Source organism: Phytophthora infestans, genomic scaffold (assembly GCF_000142945.1).
Source record: "Phytophthora infestans T30-4 supercont1.14 genomic scaffold, whole genome shotgun sequence".
Lineage (NCBI taxonomy): Eukaryota > Oomycota > Peronosporomycetes > Peronosporales > Peronosporaceae > Phytophthora > Phytophthora infestans.
In genome coordinates this window covers 151,136-165,330 of record NW_003303745.1, presented here as the reverse complement: position 1 = coordinate 165,330, position 14,195 = coordinate 151,136, and the positions used below count along the sequence as shown (strand labels likewise).

Here is a 14,195-nt window from a genome sequence, read left to right as displayed (position 1 = left end):
GAATTTATTCAGAGGATGCAGGTCATGATGTTATTTTGGTGGATTACTATATTCCTGTCCAAAACGACGCCACCAGAAATATAGCTACCGCTTTAAACTTTCAATATTTCGAGTAGCACCGGCATGGACGTTCCATGGAGTGGTGTATCATCCATCGTGAATGCATCTTCCAGGATGATGCAGGCTATAGCGGCAAAATGCTCGCAAAATACAGTTTTCATGACTCTATGAGCTGACTTGCGCCGTCATTACGCCCCTATCCTAAACTGTCTAAAACTCTGTGTCAACTTTACCGAAGGTGCTAATGCCAAAGTGTAAATAATATCTAGGGGGTTACGCTGTAAGCCTTACACCCACTTCTATACTGCTCCGGAGCGTTGATACCAAGCCAACAGGGAACCTGTACACGTCTTTGTATCGGGTGTTTCCGCCGGATACAGCCCCCCCAAATTCACTGAAGCCGTCCTTTAACACCCAAACGTACTTGTTATTCGAATTATATCCTCTGGCAGTGTCAAAAAGGCGAAGTCTAGCACTATATTGGGCTCGTGGCACGTAGCGCTGGTCCATATGGCCGAGGCTGCCGTTCGTCACAAGATACCACAAAAAACGAATACAGCATATTTACAAAGCCAGTAACATCGAATTAATGGGGGGACGCATGAGGTGTTTGCGTCCCGACAACGGGCTGGAGTTTGTGAGCCAGGCTGCCGCCGACATTTTTAATAAAACCGCGTTGAGAACCAGCGCTTCGTTCTATACATCGTCGTACTCAGCGTGGCACCCGTTGCGGCTGCGTGCGCTGCCTCGCCCGAGTCCTGGCTGGTTGTTTAACGGGGTTACACGGTGTGGAATACACACGTACGGGGTACCTAAAGAGATAACAAACGCTCAGTACATAAGTTGGAGAGCTAACAATGTATCGCAGTACGTTGGCTGAAAGCTACAAGTAATGGATTTGGTTAGGTTTAAATGTGCTAGATAGCTAAATATATACATTTACCCCTAGGCAGTTTGGCCATAATAAAAGTAAGTAAAATACTTCGGGTTTTAAGCCAGTAGACTGCATCCGAGCGAATGATATCGCACTGTTTCGTGTATCTGCCAATGCCGCTCTAACCACGTCAACATTGTGCGTTTCTTATGCACGAGTGCACACAGAAGTTGCGGCGAGGCTACCGTAGCGTTAGCGTCAGAGGAAGATGTTCGACGCAAAGAGGATATAATACAAGTTATTTATCCCAAGAAACTTAAGCACAGCATTAAAAAGGAGACTCAAGCGTTATTAACTCGAATTGAATGCATGATGTAAGTAATTCAAAAAGAGTAATAATCGCGTAGTGCTCGACAATTTTGTTTAACCACCCCTTGCGTTCTGGCGGCTTTGTTCATTATACCCGGTGTGTTGCATACATGACGTACCGCAACCAGCTTGCGTGTCGGTGATACTATCCGTTCATCCTACTCGCCAGGTCATTCACGACCAAGAAACATGTGCGAGGATTGCACGAGGTCCACGCCTCGCGTCGTGTGTGGCTGCAGGCAGCTGCAAAACGGCTGATTTTACTAAGCGATTCTTAGGTACCTAGCGTCCGTGGCGTTCGTCATAACTAGAACAGCATTAGTGGTAATTCGCAAGTATGTACAAGGTCCTTAGCCAAAAACACGCTTGTATCTTCCTCTTTCAGTTTGGTAAGCGTAGTTGTGTCGTAATTGGCTAGCGCTACCACCTCTCTAACCATGCTGCTCGTCTCCCGCCTGCCGTCGATGTACATCAGCACTTAGTCCCGCAACGAGCTTGGTCTTAGCTCAGGACCAGAGAGGCAAAGTATTTCCAAGCCATTCCCCGGTGAAACTTGGGCCCACTGAGCCTCCCGTGGTTTGTGAAAGTCATCGGCAATCATGCCTATCCGCCTCGTGTACTTCGTCGGTTGAGCTGGCCGGCCATGAAGACTGTTATTTTGATGTCTTCACGTAGAATATTCCATTCCCCGCTGAAACTCGGGCCCACTGAGCCTCCCGATCTAAATGCGTTTCTCGCCAGTATGAAGCTAATCACACAGCTGCCCCCCGTTAATGCAATGTTGTCGCTATTGGGCATGCCCCGTTTGTGGCACGTCCACCCCTGATGTTTCTCAAAGCACAAACTTGTAATAAAAACTAGATGCCACCTATAGTAAAGCTATGTAATTGTGCACATGCTGGCCTAGCGCCGCTGGTTCCGGGCTCCAGGTATCCACATGAGGGGCGGTCATGCTCTATGTAGATTGGGTACACCCGATAGTACACCGTTACACCGCTGGGCACTTTAGAACGAGAACTGGAATCCCAGAACAGCAATTTTGAGCGGTTATAGGTACCATCGATCACGGTCTATTGAATTAAGATATAGACCTGCATTCACGTCTATTCCGCACAGTAAACCAAAACGCCTATTACGGAGAGGTCTTGATAAAAATGTATTACATAATGCACCCTCTTGAACCGTTTCGTTTCGCAAAACGATCCACCGATAAAGTCAACGTGCTGGAAATCAACCACGGTGTAGGCTTGTCAAAGGTAATCGTAGGGCAACAGACGCAGCCTTTCAAATAACATGATGTTGGATTTGGCCAAATCTTGTTTAGAGCATGTCCTGATTTATATTGTGTTTTGTAAAGTATTAGTATTAAGAAAAATGAGCTATTTGTCTGAACTCAGTGCTTTTCCTACAAAGATTGCGAGAAGGAAACAATTTCTTTTTAGATTTTAAGAAGTGATAAGGATAAAAAAATCTGACATCATTACAATCTAGGACGTGACTCTGGAAAAAAAAATCGTATAATAAAAAACTATTGTATTGCAACTATTTGTATATTTTTCTTGCAAGTAATTGCGAAAATGACAGTGTTATTGCGACTTCCGACCGCATTAGCCGTTTTGGCCATATAATGAGTCATTCACTCCTGTAATACAAGGAGATAGGGTGTAGCTTTTGGGAAGCCAAAAGATTGTTATTTGAAGACCACAGATCGTTCTCTGTCAACATAAATCACACCGATTGCTATCTGAAACACCCAGCATCTGATTGGGCAAAAATGAGCGCAATCACTTGGCAGTGCAAAAACCGTAATCGAAACGCGCCTAGTGCAAATTGCTGGAGTGGTCACATTCGTGCTCAGTTTGAAAATCGATCTCTGCCACGCGAAGCTTTTAAAGAAGACAAACGAACTTATGCGTGCCACCAAAGTCATTATTATGTTTGCGGCCTCGATCTACCTCTGGACCACCGGTGCGGCGATGCCTTCTGGTCACATCATGAAGACCAACCGTGCTGGAGATAATACTGATTCAGTCAAGCGCTTCCTCTGAACGCAAGGAACTTCCGAGGGCGAGGAACGGGGAAAGTGGAAGGACGTTGTCGAAAAAGCAGTGAGAAAGGCGAAGAAACTGGCGCAGTACAACAAGTGGATTTTCTCCGACAAAACCCCGAAATGGGTCGCCACGAACCACCCAGAGTATGCTAAAGGGTATTCAAAGTTTTGGGAGAACAGGATGGTGAGAGGTGGTAAATATAATTAGATGCCGCATGGGCTCGAGCCTTTGAACAAACAGTATTTGGTCGCCGAGGCTTAATCTCTAAAGGTCTCATGTCGGCTTCCCATCTTTCGCGTTATCTGTCGAAGTTATGACGCGACGTGGCGTAATTCTCTGATCTCATTTTATCCATAACCAGTTAGCAACATGACCACGAACCATTTAATAGCTTTTAATAGCTACATGCCCACGTTTAAGAAACTTCTTTTTTAAAATTCATGATACAGGATCTAATTTATGCCAGTTTGACCAATAGATCCACTGCAACCTGTGAGAGAGGGCTTGCATCGGTCAGCTCGGCCTAGCGGAGTGAATGTGCAAATTGAGCTTAAACAGCCTTTGCACGGCTATTATTGAAGGATTAACCCTTAGGATCGCTCTGAACCACGCCAGCCATGCCATGGTATGAAGTGCTGTGATCTGATTAGATGAGCGCTTGCTAGGGCCAGCGTTTAAAGTAAATGAAATAACAGGAAGTGCCACGTGCGGTTTGACTCTTATCTTAATTATTCCAAGTTCAAGATTTTTTTTCTGTGACGACGGAATGACAGGAATTTGCCGTGGCAAAGTGCAAATGTCATGTGCCATATGACTTTTATCTGAATTATTGTAAGATCAAGAAGAAAAAAATCTGTGATGACACAATGACAGGAAGATTATATTCTTAACCATGCCATGCCATGGCTCAATTTGTAGTGCCATGTCACGGCACGCGTGGCAGTGGCTAAGAACCACCCTTAGGATTAACAGAACTACTGAATCAATTTTAATAGGGGTCCAAAGACCTCACATTGCTGTGACTACGACGTACGTTCGGAATGAGTTTCAAAACTGTCAATGTTTAGTTCCGAGGCAGACACCAGCGCTTACGGCATGTGATTTCCCATCTAAACAAAGACGTGTTTCACGCGGAGAAGCGCTGGATTTACAGTACCGTGCGAGCGGAGCGGCTGGTTCACCATTGGTAAGGACCTTCCGAAATGAATAGAAAATAGAGACTTAAAGTGCCAGTATAAGGTACTTGTCAAATTATTCTGTAGATGCTTTGCAAGGATAGTATTAGTGCTTCCCATGTGCTCCTTATTGACTTTTATTTGGGAATGTTTGGACTTCACATTGTTTGCCTAAATTATGTCATTTGGTGGACCACATTATTAAATGATTCGATTATGTGTCGTACATAAGTTGATGTCAAAAAGCATGACTCCACGCTCGTATGCAGGTGATGGCGACGACAAGTGGCTGTTGTTCGCGAGAGAGGAGCCTGTGGATACACTAGTTTTTACAGCTGTGGTGACGCGAGAGACTTGCGTTGTGGCGCAGCTCAAAGTGGATGCGAATGCGCTGAAGGAGCATGTAATGGGCTCTTCTAATTGGCACTTTGTAGCGTGTGTGCTGATCTAAAGATGTTATTGTTGCAGAGTGAGGAACTCGGGCTGGAGATGGACGTCCATGCATTCAAAACGCTGTTACAGGTGTGTCTGTCACCATTATAATCCCCTGTAGTCGATGCAGCTGAATAATACTGTTAATTTGAGCTCAGAAAGCGCTGGAGCAGCGTCCGTGTGTGGACGTGGAGGTCGAGACAGAGAACGACACGGTTAAGGAGGTTTTCCTGTCGCTGACATACAAATTCAGCTCTTCAATCTCTCGAAAGGGAGTTTTCCAGCTGCCAATCGTGGCCAACGACGCTCCACAGAGTCTAGTAGAACTTCTTTGTAGTATCCATGCCAAGCCACCCCAATCAATGCTGTCGGAGCAACAAAAAGCAGATAAAGCGAACAGGAATACTTCAAATATACGGGTAGAGAACCAGGATACCCGTATACTAAACAGCCAAGATGCCAAGAACAGCGCTACTGCGTCGCAGAACTCGGAGACGGAGACGACTGCGGCGGTAAATCCGATGCAACTCAAGAGGAGACACATGCCAACAGGAACCATGTACGAGAGACACCGGATAATTTTTTTTAGTTTTTATTTTTTGCTTATATTTATTACTTGCTGCAGGCGTCGACGAGGCCCCAAGGGAGCCAAGTTGGCCAAAAAGTAGCCATGTATACACTTGTTACGCTTTTTGCACCGAGACTTCTGCTACTGTCCATTTGGTGCGTTGTCCCATTTGCCAAAGCCCTTTACGTCGATTGCCATTACGTGTAACAGTGCCATCTCCGTGGCGAAGTCCTGTATGCCAGATGCCTTCGTATATCTCGCCTGTAGCCATAACCAGCTCTTTCCCGAAGCCATGAGCTAGTCCATCCCGCCACGAACCATCATAGAAACTTCCATCTCCACGCGTATATTTGCCTGATCCATGCATCCGACCATCTTTCCACGATCCCACGTAGACGGCAAGTCCTGTACCTGCCATTGCACCAATGATCTTCTTCAACGCACTGGAATTATTTACGTTTTTAGCTGCAAACTCCATGCGCCCATGTCCATGGCGACGTCCATTCTGGAGCTCGCCATCGTATTTACTTGCGTTCGAGCCTCGGGTGAAGATTCCTCTGCCGTGAATGATGTCGTGTTGGTACTCGCCTTCGTATCGGTCTCCACTAGTCAGCCATCTCTCTCTGCCGACGCCATGCCGTTCACCTCTACGCCACTCTCCGTCGTATACTCGTGTACCGTGATGAGAGGTGAATACACCGTGGCCATGTCGGAATCCTTGAGAAAACTCGCCTTCGTACTTGTCTCCGTTTACGAAGACCAGCTCTCCCTTCCCTTGTCGAATCCCTTCCACCAACTCTCCGTTGTACACTGCTCGCATGTTGCCAAGGGTCACACAAAAGGTCACCACATTACCACAATTAGCATCCGATTTCCCGTGACAAAGCAAATTCCTTTTTTACTTAAGAAAAAGAATAAGTTCTTAAATAAATAAGTTCTAAATAAAGCAGCCAAGCCACGATTCCTTTCGCATTTTCAAACCGTCGTAATGCGATATAATTAACGTCGGGCATACAGGCGACCTAGATTTGTAGCAGATCCCCGTAATATTTCCAGGAAATTGCCACTTTCGTCGGGAATGCAGAATCTCAACACATTTTCTTGATTGACAAATGGAGCAAAAAATTAAACGCCGTCTGAGTCGCAAAAATCCTCAGAAAGAGGGTAACAACAGGACGTTTTGGGCTCTGACCATCCGTCAGACACTTCGCTGGAGTCGTCCCGAGCAACGAATGGGCTTCGTGGCTCAGGTCACAGGGACCCAAAAAGCTGTTGCAACACACAGGATTCGGTCGAAAAACCACAAATTCTACAAGATTTTTCAAGGGAGATATCTACTCGAGTCTTGGAAGAGGTTTTGGCACGTTGTCAAAGTTCGGTAGCTCCCGAATTTGATTTGTCCACGCTAGCGTGAAACTTTGCAGGTTCGGAACCCCTGTAAGCGAAGCTATTGTCTTGAAGTTGACGTGTACACCCAAATAGATCAGCGATAGCTGCAGGAGGTCACTGAGCATTTCGTCTGGAAGATCGAGTAGGTTGGTACCACCGTATCGACCTGCAACGTGGCTTTAAAATCAGTCAATGGTTACGATAATTTAAAAATTGCTCACACGTCCAGTGTTTCAAAATAGCGAAATTATTTGGTCCAAGCTGGAACGAGCTCAGTACTGTATCAGTGTAGATGAGTTAGTTGACTGTTGTTACATTGGACCAGCATTTGAAAATAGAAAGAACCCATTATGGCTACATTGTTTTAAGTGCATGACACTTGCGCAGCTCCTCATGCCATTCTTTCAGCTGCAGATCAATCACTTGGGGCGCTGTAAGCATCCTTGCTCTAGATGGAGTCTTTCCCTATCGTACGCGCTAGCTGCATCTACCCGTTAGTCGTACGTCGTCGGAGCTATAATAGATCAACATCAATAAGGATAAGACAAGGTCAATGTTCGTTACCAGTCCGCCATCGATGCGCGTAGACGACACACTCCGGATGGTGTGAGCATAGTGACTCTGTATCCAAGATAGCTTTGTGCGTCGCTAATATAATTACAAGGATGGCTGCCACATACGCACTCACATCACCTTTCGACACTGCATTCTATGAGAGATGAGCTTGTTTCGCCACAACAATGCTCTCGATATCAACATATGACAGCAAACATTCACGGCCATTAATCACATAGCTCCAACTAGTGTCATATTCGGATTCGCTTCAGATGTGCCAAAATCTCCCGTTGTCGTAAGCGCCAGGGTTCATTTCCTCGCATACGCAGTCGTGGGGGCATCATCATAAATTTATTCAGTAAGAGCTAACGGATTAACTTTAAGTCATATGGAGTTGAAGACCCCCAATTATGAGGATCCGGAAACTCTACTGAAGTCGGTGCATGTGTCTTGGTCCACTGACGATCCTGACCGACAGCACTTGGACTGACTCTTAGCATAGTCTTGTGTACTGCTTAAATGTGTCGGATGCCCAGCGTCCGTTAAATTGGATGGTGAGTGTGTCGACTCCGGCCCGGTACATGTGAGTTGCGCCGCCTGCTCTGAGCGAGTAAGGACTAAATATCCTCGGATTGTTGCCCAGCCTTGTTGCTGCTTGTCTGTTGGCTCTTGATATTGCTGATGAAGATACACACTCTAGGAATCCGTTTCCGTTGATCACCGCGGCTGTGATTTTCGGTGAAAGACCGCGTCTCGCCCTGAGGATGCAGAGTGCGCCAAATACTGGGCATAAAGAGCGATGACCCGAGCGGGTCATCATTCGGAGTGTCGGCACGCCGCGCTGGTTAGTTTTGGAGCCTCGAAGGCGAATGTGCACTGTTGACGCCTCGTGTGCTCGTGTGGTGGTGACACCTTGATGACTCAGCACGACGATGTCCTCGACGCTAAGGGCAAACCACGAATATCTTGTCCCATTAGAAGCGATTTCCGAGCTCCGTAATAGGAAGAAGAAAGACAAACACAGCCCCCCCATAGCGCTTGATCGGAAGGGTTGGACAAGTCGAGAGCTTCGAAGCAGCTCTCCAGCATTGGAGAGATACAGGGGGCTTTGTGCATAGCTGGCTGATCGAGACGATTGATGTCCTTCAGAAGCATGCAAGTTTGTGTGTTGTCGCTCGGGAACGCCATGTTGGCGGCCAGGAGGAAATGTCGTATACCGTGTAGTGTAGATGCAATCGTTGAGCCACGCACGGGTCGGCCAGAGCCGTAGCCGACCTGTAGACAATAAATTGCGAAATCGGTGATGAACTGAACTTGGTCGTCCAATGTGTTAGCGCGTAGCGTAGGGTCCGCCCCGTTGCGAGTTGCCCAGGCATACCACGCGCTTATCGCGCTGCGGTAATTGCCGTAGGTTGATGCCGCGACAGAGTGGGCTCTGAGATAGAGCGCCAAATCGCTTCCAGACCCGACACGTCTGTTGTCAGAGTAGCCTGCGTCCAGTCCAATGTTAGTTTAGTAAATATAAATGCATGTTGAGCGCTAGATGTCACGCGAGAGCCCGCGTCAGCAATCCGGTTGTTTACACCGGCCACGTGAACTGCAGAGAACCGGAGCCTGTATTCCGCTTCCCAGTAGCCGAGCAGTCTAATGACGGTTTGCGCTCTGGGATTGCGGGACGACATTTTGCCACCGCCGCCGTGTTGTCGATGCGGAATTGGACGTGCACAATACCGCTGCTGCTCGAACGTTGTTGTCTCGACCAGGCCGGACCCCATGTGTGCACTGCAAAGGCGCAGGAGAGTAGTTCCCTTTAATTAATATCAAAACCGACGGTGGAATCGAGTTTCGATGCGTCGATCATCTGACGCTCATCGCTGAAGAATGTGTATTGGAGCACCATTTGTGCCGTTGAAACCAGAGCACAGAGGCCACTGTCGGAAGCGTCCATTTCCACAATGATGTCTGGAGGGGCGCATTGTGGAAGTATTGTAGGGGAACGCCGTTGAATAGCGGGGAGCGTAAGATGTAGGACCACCTGCACCGGTCCTGGCGCATGTCCGCACTAACAGGCACCCGATCCCATCTGCGAAGCTGATTTTCTTGGCGGCGTAGGCGCTGTAAGAATGGACGAGCGGGGCGGACGCACGTGGCTACGTGACGTAGACGACCGAGTAGTAAGCTATATTCGGACCGACTGAGGGACGTAGTGGTTAACGCCGCTGCCACGCACGTTTTGACGTTCTCTATCTTCTTCCGGGGCATAGCGACGTGACCGATCTCAGTGTCAAAGATAAGACCGAGAGCCTTCTGTCGACTACTCCAAGGCGTGAATTTGTCTTCATTAATAGCCGCGTGACCGAGTACGGTGATCATCGCGTGACGAAGTGACTGTTCCGTGTCGCTGCAATTGTTGCCAATATCGGCTGCCACGTTGATGTGGTCGTCCACACAATAGTAGCTGAACACGCCTGAAGGTTGTAGCTGGGTGACTGAGTTCCCGTGTACATGAGCGATCGCTCCGCCAAAACCTCCGTAGCTACCGGGTGAGCCGAACCATCCGAAGGCAGCGGACATATCGATAACTAACGCATTGTCTGGCTTTAGTCGGCCGCCAAAGAGATATGCACTCTCACTATGCGTGCATACGTTACGGAATGCGGACGCCACATCACCAGCAGTGCTTCGTCGCCAGTGCTAGTAGCATCACATCCTTCTCGTAGTGCTGGGCCAGCCTTGAAAAACTCCAGTTTGATTCGTGGGATGAATTTCACGCTTTTGTGCGTGAGTATGAAGCACAGACCTACCAGGTACTGCCTAAACTGCGATACAAACTACAAGTGTTTCAAATTTTCTAACCATTGCCACTTAGCTCTTTCGAACAAGAACAAAAAAAATGGGGAAAGCTCGAAATGCGAAAATTAAGAATCCAGCTTCGCACATTCCACATTCTTTCGAGCAGTATTCGAACGGATTAGAGTGTACTCATGCAGGAAAATACAAGTACAGGGGCAAGGAAAAAGGTTGCGTCAAGAAAGCCGTCGGATAGAGTGACCTGTACAGGTTGGTGTGGCTTATTCTTTTAGAACTTGGGAGTCTGTAATTCGATTCCAGAATATATATTATGGAATCGCGTTACAGCTTACCACTTGACGCTATACCACTGAGACTCGCTTCATCTGAATATTTTTCTTAGTCGTAGATAAATGCGTGCGTGAAACTGATAAACCAAGACACTCAAAAGTGGGCAGTGTGTGTAACAAAATCAATGCTCTATCACAATCAGGATCTCAATGTGAAGTTATTCAGCTACTAACCCAAACCGCGCCTAGCACTTCCAGCCGAAGTTGTCGAGACAGTGAATGTTTTACAACAGGCTGGTGCAAAAAAGAAGACAATTCACCAGTATGTTCTGGAGAACTCGAACTGCCTGCCGACAAGTCGAGATGCTCACAACCTGGTCCGTACGTTGAAAAACGACAAGTTTGGGAACACTACGCGGGTGGAACGACTCAAAATCTGGATGAAGGACTTCAGCGAGCAGCCAGGAAACATTGCGCGGATTTTTACAGACATGGAGAGCGGCAAGGTAAGAGGATCGTGTACAACATTTTATTTTGTCTGACTGTCTGTAATTTGTTTGTTTAATCAGAAAGTAGCAACTTGTATAACAATACAGACGTCACACAGCGTAAAACATTCTCTCGGTTTCCAGAAGTACTTTTGATTGATGCAACACACGGGACGAATCAGTCAAAGTACACAATATTTACTTTTATGGCTCACGATGTCTACGGAAAGGGTCAGTTCGCTCAGCATTCTTTCATTAAGAACGAAAGATCTGAAACACAACAAATCGCAATTGACGAATTCAAGGAAAACAATCCGGAGTGGACTCAAATTCAATGTGTGATCGTTGATAAGGATTTTACGGAAATTTCGGTATTGAAGTCCTCACTTCCGACCGTTTCGGTTTTACTATGTCAATTTCACGTTATCAAGTATCTTGTAGAGGAACTTGCGATTGGAGTTTACGGGTTTAGTATGTACCGGAAAGCACAATCACGCAATTGCATTCGACTCATGGTGTACGCTAGAAGTGAACGTGAATTTGAAAAGCATCGGCGCTACATGAAGCACATGATGGAGCTCGGCTGTGGTAGACGCAGCTATGAATACCAGAACTAGAGCTCTTCGAGATACACTGGTGGTGTACTTGATGAAGGACCCAAGAATCTTCCGAATGAATTTGTGGAGCAAAGTAGCTACATCATCGATCCATTATCTGTTGAATCAAACGATCAAGAATGGGTTCATCCTTTTGAAGCCTATTTTAAAAAGAACTGGGATACCTGTAAGGAAATGTGGTGCTCCTATACACGGCAGAACGCTGTTACACTTGGTAACAACACCAACAACAGATTGGAGGCGTCGTGGAAACAGATCAAAGATGTTGTGAGCAGTAGTATGGGTCTTGACGAATGCGTAGCAGCTATCATGCTCTATCAAGCTCGATCCGAGCAGTATTTGGATGGACAAATTAGCAAGATATCTGTCGTTCACCATACGGAATACGATGACGAGATGACCGTGATTGCGAATTCGGTTAGTCGACATGCCTGTGAGCTGATATACGAACAATATAGTTACGCTCAAAATCGCGCATCCTACAGCTACTACGAAGCATTTCCGGGCATAATATTTATCAGGAGCAATAGGGAAGAAGATGAATCTTTGGATGAGCCGAGTGTCGAGTATACAATTCAAAAGCAAAATTGGCACTGCTCGTGCTTATTTATGAGCACCCGGATATTACCTTGCAGACACGTTTTCTACATTCGTAAGGCAGTGAAGATGGACACCGTCATCCCAATAAAGATGCTTCATCCACGTTGGTTACTTTCAACTATGCGTCAGCGGCCAGCTCACAGTGATGTACAGCCTACTCCGCTCCGTGTTAAAAAGTAATTTCGCGCTCATCAGTACAGCCATGGGACTGCAATCGAAAATATCGAGAGGCGCGAATTGTGGCTAATGAAATTTGCAGTGGTATGAGTAACCTTGGAATGATCGAGTACAAGTATGGAAATGAAAACAGTGGAATTGCTAAAAGCGCCCTGGTATTTGCAGATCTCTAACTCGAATCGATTCAATCGACAACGATATCCAGATCATTTCTCCGTGCCGAGCTCGTGGGAGACCTAAAACCAAGCCAAGAGCAACGAAAAAAACTGTCAACAAAGGTATCAGAATGACGCGTACGGATTCTAACCTACTCAACTTGAATATGAGCTTATCATCCGTCCAAAGTATCTTGGCCGGGTCTGAAACGTACGAAGCAGCTAAATCTCTGCAGCAATTTCAAGGTTTTGGGTTGAAGACCAAGTTGAAGCCGCCGAAAGCTCACAAAATTTCGAGTTTACCAGTTTCCAAACTTTGTTTCGATTTAGATCAGCTCCACCGCGTTTTACCTAGGGGTTATCTCTCGAAATGTGACGCTTAAGTGTCTGCTTCGCAGCGTAAGTTTGTTGGGCTGGCTGAAACAGATGTCGCAGTTGAAGTAACTGGAGTTGGGGTTTTCAGTACATCTACGCTCATGTTAATGAAGAAGTGGCATCGAGCGATGGAAGCACTGTCAAAGATCGACAAAACAAAAGCGTGGATCCAATGTGTCGACCTGAATAACGACTTCCCAAAACATTTCGAGTTGGAACATAGTGACGATTTGTTCGACAAATTAGAAAATTTACCTCTGAATCGCGAATCGGTACGACCTTATTTTTTCACATTGGATATTTTTATTGTGTTATTATACTAACTTCCTGTGATATAGATTCATGCTTTGGATCTACCTGCTAGAGGTTGTGTCGGTGATGATACAATGTCCATGGTTGCCGAAAAATTATTCGGTACGGATCCAAACGTTACACTAGTTGATTCATCACACTTGGGCATCGTTCTCAATGGGGAGATCACGGTCAATACCGATAACATCACTGCCTTTTTGCGCGCGAATAGCAGTGAGGTGGTCCTTATACCGGTCAACTGTAACGGTAACCATTGGTGCAGCATCATGATACGGTCATCATCACGGGAAGTACACATCTACGACCCAATGAGCTCAAAGTACGTCACATTTGTTCGAGCTGCTGCCCTAAAGTTGATACATCTTCTCCGGAAAACAGCAGAGGACCCATCTTACAGCGTTCACATTTACAGCTCCGATGTTGGAGTACAATACGACAGCTACAATTGTGGTATCTACGTGCTTTTGAGCTTCGAGCACTTTACTGGTGCATCTCAGCTCGGACGAGTCGACAAAAAAATGCTGCAATGTCTTCGATACCGGTACCTACGAATGTGCTACGGCTAGAAATTGAGAGGAGCATATAAAAACCTTTACAATACATTTGTCACCTGTGTGAACGCTCGAGGCATCACATAAATGACCTGCACGAATTGGCGCCCGTGTCTTCACTAAAGTCAAGAGTGATTTAGATTGTCTTATAAGTATTACATTTCTTTAACAATGCTAAAGTTAATATGTGGTTTCGTTTTATCCGGACCTGTATACCCTGTTAAGAATTAAAACCAGCGGTTTGAACTCGCTTCTTTTTAATCGGACCAATCTTGAACGATACCGTACCAGTCTGGAACGAGACTGGACCAGTCTGGATCTAGTCTGGGACCAGTCTGGATGATTAGTCTCGTCTCATATGTGCTAG

General features: G+C 46.4%; 2 protein-coding genes across 2 annotated transcripts; one reads left to right on the top strand and one right to left on the bottom strand.

Annotated features, from left to right (window-relative positions):
• Window positions 1–5,018: 5,018 nt before the first annotated feature.
• Window positions 5,019–5,629, top strand: PITG_09082 (uncharacterized protein; the record flags this gene model as incomplete). The annotated part of the gene is made up of 4 exons (XM_002903366.1): window positions 5,019–5,051; window positions 5,120–5,380; window positions 5,462–5,520; window positions 5,587–5,629. 4 exons carry the CDS (start codon window positions 5,019–5,021, stop codon window positions 5,627–5,629), a joined length of 396 nt encoding a protein of 131 aa, XP_002903412.1.
• Window positions 5,630–5,644: 15 nt separating this feature from the next.
• PITG_09081 (phosphatidylinositol-4-phosphate 5-kinase, putative) lies at window positions 5,645–6,371 on the bottom strand (the record flags this gene model as incomplete). The annotated part of the gene is made up of 1 exon (XM_002903365.1): window positions 5,645–6,371. One exon carries the CDS (start codon window positions 6,347–6,349, stop codon window positions 5,645–5,647), a length of 705 nt encoding a protein of 234 aa, XP_002903411.1.
• Between the last annotated feature and the right edge of the window lie 7,824 nt (window positions 6,372–14,195).